General features: G+C 51.7%; 1 protein-coding gene across 1 annotated transcript in view; it reads right to left on the bottom strand.

Moving 5' to 3' along the window:
• LOC135572182 (collagen alpha-1(I) chain-like) overlaps positions 1 to 3,441 on the bottom strand; it is a 24,917-nt gene extending 21,476 nt beyond the window's left edge. The window contains exon 1 of the mRNA XM_065019544.1: positions 1,619 to 3,441. Within this exon, the coding sequence (XP_064875616.1) occupies positions 1,619 to 3,441 (1,823 nt within the window). The remainder of the gene's footprint in view (positions 1 to 1,618) is intronic.
• Between the last annotated feature and the right edge of the window lie 4,529 nt (positions 3,442 to 7,970).

A 7,970-nucleotide genomic window follows, 5' to 3' on the forward strand; every position in this document is an offset into this window, starting at 1 on the left:
GGTTGAGAGACCTCCCTGTCTGTTCTGACCCTGTAGAGACCTCCCAGAACTCAGCCCAGGGGAAGGTTTAACCAAGCTGAAATAAGGGTCCCTGTTTGAATAGTTAAAAATGAAATGCATCCTTAATTCCTTCTGTGGTGTAAACTCTGATCTGACATCGGTGAAAGGTGAAAGACATTTAGTGGAATCACTTGGAAGCGAGGAATAATGCATTTTCTAAGCATTCAACATGCTCTGTCCCAACACTTCCAAATAGACTCCTCTCCTTGTGTCCTTTCCTTCACGACCATTCAACATGCTCTGTCCCAACACTTCCAAATAGACTCCTCTCCTTGTGTCCTTTCCTTCACTACCAGTCACTATCACTGTTGTTGTATAAATATATAAGAGGTTTAAGAACTGGAAAGGGGAACATCCAGTATTTCACCTATCAGGACCTTTCAGATGAGTGGTGTTCTGTGGGTAAAAGGAACAAGGACAGGAAGTGATTTGGAAGAATTGGGTCATGTTCCCATATGTGGTACCTACAGAGTCTGCTATAATTGATTTGAATGGCTTTTTGGTGTCTAGTTTGTCTAATGTGTTCTCCAATCTCCTCTACAGTTCCTCTGTCTGTCTGTTCTGTTTTTTAAAAGGGAAATGCTGATTCTGTCTCAACTCTTCTGTGTGTGTGTGTGTGTGTGTGTGTGTGGGGGGGGTTGTTTTGTTGTTGTACTTCCTCAACAGCCCTGATTTTGAGGAAGAGGAAGACTCCTCACATGGTGTAATCTCTCTTGAGTTTTGTGTTCGATATTAAACGTTGCCTCGTCACTCCTCACTCTGAGCCATCGAGCTTTAAATGGTCTATATTTCTAATCTCCAGCCAATGTTATGGGGAATGAAAGCAGATCCAGAAGTTGGTTGTCCTTCTACAGGTCTGGGGGCCGGGGTCATGACCCCTGTCTGTCTTTGTAAAGCAATAGCGACTAGTTTGGCTGAGAAAATGGATTATTATAGTTATAGTTATGATTTAGAATCTCCTTGTGGATGTCTGAAATGGCACCCTATTCCCGATTTCGGACTCAAACGCCTGGTTTTGTTGTCATCGGGAATGTTTCCTGTTTCCTGTCCCCCCCCCCCCCCCGGGGGGAGCTGGAGGATTCTAATTGGTTAGTTCAGCAGTTGGAGGAGGGGTTTGTATGTAAATAACTGTCTGCTTTTGTACTGTGATGTTTCATTTGAGTATCTTATATCAACGGTGTCTGATTTCACTGTGCCTTTCATTCAAAGGTTGTATTTACAACTTTTTAGTGGGTTTAAATATTAAAAAATATATATATATATATCTATACTTACCTGATGTTGTTGTTTCTGTCAGTCCATTACCTCCTCATGCAGGTGTTTTGTGTTTTTGACTGCAGCCTTTTATAACGTATGTATGACTGCCGCTCTGGGGCCTGACTGCCGCTCGCTCTGGGGCCTGACTGCCGCTCGCTCTGGGGCCTGACTGTCGCTCCCTCTGGGGCCTGACTGTCGCTCGCTCTGGGGCCTGACTGTCGCTCGCTCTGGGGCCTGACTGTCGCTCGCTCTGGGGCCTGACTGTCGCTCGCTCTGGGGCCTGACTGTCGCGCTCTCTGACTGTCGCTCGCTCTGGGGCCTGACTGTCGCTCGCTCTGGGGCCTGACTGTCGCTGACTGCCGCGCTCTGGGGGCCTGACTCCTGGGGCCTGACTGTCGCTCGCTCTGGGGCCTGACTGTCGCTCGCTCTGGGGCCTGACTGTCGCTCGCTCTGGGGCCTGACTGTCGCTCGCTCTGGGGCCTGACTGTCGCTCGCTCTGGGGCCTGACTGTCGCCGCTCTGGGGCCTGACTGTCCCTCCCTCTGGGGCCTGACTGTCCCTCCCTCTGGGGCCTGACTGTCCCTCCCTCTGGGGCCTGGCTGTCCCTCCCTCTGGGGCCTGGCTGTCGCTCGCTCTGGGGCCTGACTGTCGCTCGCTCTGGGGCCTGACTGTCGCTCGCTCTGGGGCCTGACTGTCGCTCGCTCTGGGGCCTGACTGTCGCTCGCTCTGGGGCCTGACTGTCGCCGCTCTGGGGCCTGACTGTCCTCGCTCTGGGGCCTGACTGTCGCTCGCTCTGGGGCCTGACTGTCGCCGCTCTGGGGCCTGACTGTCGCCGCTCTCTGGGGCCTGACTGTCGCTCGCTCTGGGGCCTGACTGTCGCTCGCTCTGGGGCCTGACTGTCGCTCGCTCTGGGGCCTGACTGTCGCTCGCTCTGGGGCCTGACTGTCGCTCGCCCTCTGGGGCCTGACTGTCGCTCGCTCTGGGGCCTGACTGTCGCTCGCTCTGGGGCCTGACTGTCGCTCGCTCTGGGGCCTGACTGTCCCTCCCTCTGGGGCCTGACTGTCCCTCCCTCTGGGGCCTGACTGTCCCTCCCTCTGGGGCCTGACTGTCCCTCCCTCTGGGGCCTGACTGTCGCTCCCTCTGGGGCCTGGGGCTCTGGGGCCTGACTGTCGCTCGCTCTGGGGCCTGACTGTCGCTCGCTCTGGGGCCTGACTGTCGCTCCTCTGGGGCCTGACTGTCGCTCGCTCTGGGCCTGACTGTCGCCGCTCTGGGGCCTGACTGTCGCTCGCTCTGGGGCCTGACTGTCGCTCGCTCTGGGGCCTGGCTGTCGCTCGCTCTGGGGCCTGGCTGTCGCTCGCTCTGGGGCCTGGCTGTCGCTCGCTCTGGGGCCTGGCTGTCGCTCGCTCTGGGGCCTGACTGTCGCTCGCTCTGGGGCCTGGCTGTCGCTCGCTCTGGGGCCTGACTGTCGCTCCTCTGGGGCCTGACTGTCGCCCCTCTGGGGCCTGACTGTCGCTCCCTCTGGGGCCTGACTGTCGCCGCTCTGGGGCCTGACTGTCCCTCCTCTGGGGCCTGACTGTCCCTCCCTCTGGGGCCTGACTGTCCCTCCCTCTGGGGCCTGGGGGGCCTGACTGTCGCTCCCTCTGGGGCCTGACTGTCGCTCCTCCCTGTCGCTCTGGGGCCTGACTGTCGCTCCCTCTGGGGCCTGACTGTCCCTCCCTCTGGGGCCTGACTGTCCCTCCCTCTGGGGCCTGACTGTCGCTCCCTCTGGGGCCTGACTGTCGCTCCCTCTGGGGCCTGACTGTCGCTCCCTCTGGGGCCTGACTGTCGCTCGCTCTGGGGCCTGACTGTCGCTCGCTCTGGGGCCTGACTGTCGCTCGCCTCTGGGGCCTGACTGTCGCTCCTCTGGGGCCTGACTGTCGCTCGCTCTGGGGCCTGACTGTCGCTCCCTCTGGGGCCTGACTGTCGCTCCCTCTGGGGCCTGACTCTCCCTCCCTCTGGGGCCTGACTGTCGCTCTGGGGCCCGACTGTCGCTCTGGGGCCTGACTTTTGCTCGCTCTGTATCTCCCGTTGTGAACCCAGCTGAGGTCAACAGACACACAGGAGTTAAATTGGTCCCGCCAGGCATGAGACCCAGCACCTATGATCCAAATGAGAGCCCAGATGGAGCCCTGGTACCTTGAGTTATGCAAATATTGATGTCTACAAGTAAATAATCAGTCAGCAACACGAATAATAAACAGCTAAATCCCCCCCCCCCCCCCCCAGTAGTAGAGTGGTTGACCTATTCAGTTGGTCAGCTTGTTGCATTCAGATGAGGCAGTGGCACAAGGAGACAAACACTCATTGTACAACATTCTGAAGACAAGCGTTTTGGAAACACACACACACACACAAGCTGTTTTAATGGCCTGCACTTTGACGAGGAGCATCACACCTTTTTGGCTGAGTGTACAGTAACTACAGTACATATTTGTCTGAGTGTACAGTACATGTTTGGCTGAGTGTACAGTAACTACATTACAGTACATGTTTGTTTGAGTGTACAGTACATGTTTGTCTGAGTGTACAGTAACTACATTACAGTAACTACATTACAGTACATGTTTGGCTGAGTGTACAGTAACTACAGTACAGTACATGTTTGGCTGAGTGGAACAGAAGCTTCTCTCTGTAATTCTCCGGTCTTTCTTTGACACCCAGCATAACATTGTCGAGGGGTGTGTTAATAAATATTTCGCTACAAGGGGTGCCTGTGGCTTTTCAGCAGGGCTGGTGTCTATCCGAATCAGTTGGAAGGGCATTTGATTTCCACGTATTTTAACGTGTACTATATTAGAGACAATGGGCGGCAGGTGAGTTTCAACTTTGGGGAAGCTTACAATTTATCCTACGATTTCTACCCATCTACGTGGCAGTTAGGATTTCTTTTTTTTAATACATATATATATATATGAGCATTTTCGTGGAACATTTTCATTTCAATAGTGAAGTTTTCAATAATCGTCACAGGGTTAATATATATAAAAAAATCAGAATTATAATGATAAAATGTCGAAACTAACGCGGGATCCATTGTCGCCTAAAGAAATGAGCGGGTGGATCTCCAGGGAGATTCATCAGGAGCCCTTATCAACATGTCTATAGAACATGGTTATATACAGACTACAAGGTAATAACATGGCTATATACAGGAAGTATATAAAATATCAACTAGATGGGCCAAAAAGCCGACCGACGCAAATAAAAAACTGGAGAAAATGTCCTGATTTAAAAATGCTGGTTCTTTCACTCACATCCATCTCTCTGCTCCACCTGTCCGCCTCCCTTTCCATCTGTCTTGACTTGAGAAGGGGGTTGCCCAAGGCATTTTATTACATTATGCTCTTTCACACTGAGGTTTTATCGAGGACATGAGCGTGTTGGAACGATTTTTCAAATGCTGTGAGGGACTATAAACATTCGCAATATGCGTACAAAAAAAATGTTTTTTAAAATTTTTAAAAAGACTTTGTTGACTTAGTGTTTGAGGTGAATAAAAAGTTACTGAGAAGCTCAGTTTATTAGTGGTGAAATCAGCCGTCCCCAAAGTTCAGCGGGCCAGGTGACAGCGGGCCAGGTGACAGCGGGCCAGATGACAGCGGGCCAGGTAACAGCGGGCCAGATGACAGCGGGCCAGGTAACAGCGGGCCAGGTAACAGCAGGCCAGGTAACAGCAGGCCAGGTAACAGCAGGCTCCCTCCACGTTACCAGGACAGAGAAAGCAGACATGTTGCTCACATGGCGCACTCCCAACATAACACAATTTAAACATTTTTTTGAGACAAAACTCCAAAATGATGGTTAAGAAATAAACCAAAACCTGTTTCTAACAAGAGTAACCGGTTATGAGCACACTGAGCATGAGAACGATACATTACTAGTATTAATAAACGCATTAACATACATGTATGTAACCAAATGTCGGGTACATTTACTAGACCTACTGATAACCTGTGTAATGGGGAATTCACGCAATGAAACCACGAAAGCGCAAGAATTGACGGGAGATAGCTGAGCGCATTTTGGAGAGAGACGCGCGCCATATCTTCACCACACAGCCCTCCCCTTATTCTTGTCTCAACATTTAAAAAGATACTCAAGCCACATTATCTAAACGCATATTTGCGATGCTTTTCACCTCGTCACAGCTCGGTCTACGTGCGTGTGATTTGAAACACTCCAGGGCTTTTTTTTTTTGAGACGAAGAAGAAGCTAATTTATTCAATGAAGAAGCTTCCTTTCCAATTCCGGTGGCTGAAACCAGAGATCTGTATATAATGACGAGATGCTCAAGTCTCGGCCCTAACAATTGTAGTCGTTGTCCCAAAGGCGAGAAGGAAGGCAACAAGTTTAATAAGTCTACGTATCAATCCCATAGAAACAGATTGCCTTTATTCTTGACAGATTTTGGTAAGAGGGAGCCCCTCTCGCTTGCTTCTGTCTTCCTCTGTGCTGAAACTCTCTCTGAAGAAGGCATCTGATTGAGCAAAACAGCACCACTCTGTATGTTACTGTATGTAGTTCATGTATCTGATCCTGTCTGAATCAAATAAATATATATCCAGTACTGAGACTCTGTGTCACTCACTTCGTTATCTGAGATTGATACATTTTTCTGTCTGCGTCTCGGTCCAAATAAATGATAAGTATTTTATTTGGACAGGCAAGGAGGTGTGCCAGGCCCACCCATAACGCCAGCCCTGCTATTCAGGATAGAGAGTTGTTGTTGTTGTTGCATTCTGCACAGGCAGCAGCATGACGGACGGACAGTAACACTAGAAGAGGAATCGCTGCTGGTACAAGACATGAGTTATGGTGCTCTCTGTCTGGTCATGTGACTACCTGTATGGTAGACTATCAGCAGGAGGCAGGTTGACCCCCCCCCCCCAGACACTCCCACTGTACGGTAGACTATCAGCAGGAGGCAGGTTGATCCCCCCCCCCAGACACTCCCACTGTACAGTAGACTATCAGCAGGAGACAGGCTGAACCCCCAGACACTCCCACTGTACAGTAGACTATCAGCAGGAGACAGGTTGAACCCCCCCCAGACACTCCCACTGTACAGTAGACTATCAGCAGGAGACAGGTTGACCCCCAGACACTCCCACTGTACAGTAGACTATCAGCAGGAGACATGTTGACCCCCCCCAGACACTCCCTGTACAGTAGACTATCAGCAGGAGACAGGTTGACCCCCCCAGACACTCCCACTGTACAGTAGACTATCAGCAGGAGACAGGTCCCCCAGACACTCCCACTGTACAGTAGACTATCAGCAGGAGACAGGTTGACCCCCTCCCAGACACTCCCACTGTACGGTAGACTATCAGCAGGAGGCAGGTTGACCCCCCCAGACACTCCCACTGTACTGTAGACTATCAGCAGGAGACAGGTTGACCCCCCCCCCCCCAGACACTCCCACTGTACAGTAGACTATCAGCAGGAGACAGGTTGACCCCCCCCCCCCCCCCCAGACACTCCCACTGTACAGTAGACTATCAGCAGGAGACAGGTTGACCCCCCCCAGACACTCCCACTGTACAGTAGACTATCAGCAGGAGACAGGTTGACCCCCAGACACTCCCACTGTACAGTAGACTATCAGCAGGAGACAGGTTAACCCCCCCCCCCCAGACACTCCCACTGTACAGTAGACTATCAGCAGGAGACAGGTTGACCCCCAGACACTCCCACTGTACAGTAGACTATCAGCAGGAGACAGGTTGACCCCCCCCCAGACACTCCCACTGTACAGTAGACTATCAGCAAGAGACAGGTTGACCCCCCCCAGACACCCCACTGTACAGTAGACTATCAGCAGGAGACAGGTTGACCCCCCCAGACACTCCCACTGTACAGTAGACTATCAGCAGGAGACAGGTTGACCCCCCCCCAGATACTCCCACTGTACGGTAGACTATCAGCAGGAGACAGGTTGACCCCCCTGTAGACACTCCCACTGTACAGTAGACTATCAGCAGGAGATGGTTGACCCCCCCCCCCAGACACTCCCACTGTACGGTAGACTATCAGCAGGAGACAGGTTGACCCCCCCAGACACTCCCACTGTACAGTAGACTATCAGCAGGAGACAGGTTGACCCCCCTCCCCCAGACACTCCCAGACTAGAGCTTATCAGCCGAGGTGTGTTTGAAAAGGCCTGGGTGTGATCTAAATCGCTTCATGACTTCCTGTCATATAACCAGCCCTGGAACAGATATCTAATCTAGACCATAAACAGAGAGAGATACAGAGAGAGAGGGGGATATAGAGAGGGAGAGAGAGAGAGAGAGAGGGGGATATAGAGAGGGAGAGAGAGAGAGAGAGGGGAGAGAGAGACAGAGAGAGATACAGAGAGAGAGAGAGAGAGAGAGAGAGGGGGGATATATATATAGAGAGAGATCCTGCCTCTGTTTGATTACAGTAGCAAAAAAAAAATGGGATGAAAAATGAGGGAGACTGAAAAGAGCCGTATCTTGGTTGTTGCTGTGTCTCTGTTAAAACGTGATGTAAAGTCTATTTCATGGTTCAAAGAGCCCAGCAGAGAAGGAGAGAGAGAGAGAGAGACATTTTAGACTTGGAATAACCTATATTTTTCAGAGGGGAAATAGA

This window comes from Oncorhynchus nerka, linkage group LG6, assembly GCF_034236695.1.
Source record: "Oncorhynchus nerka isolate Pitt River linkage group LG6, Oner_Uvic_2.0, whole genome shotgun sequence".
In the NCBI taxonomy this organism is placed as follows: domain Eukaryota; kingdom Metazoa; phylum Chordata; class Actinopteri; order Salmoniformes; family Salmonidae; genus Oncorhynchus; species Oncorhynchus nerka.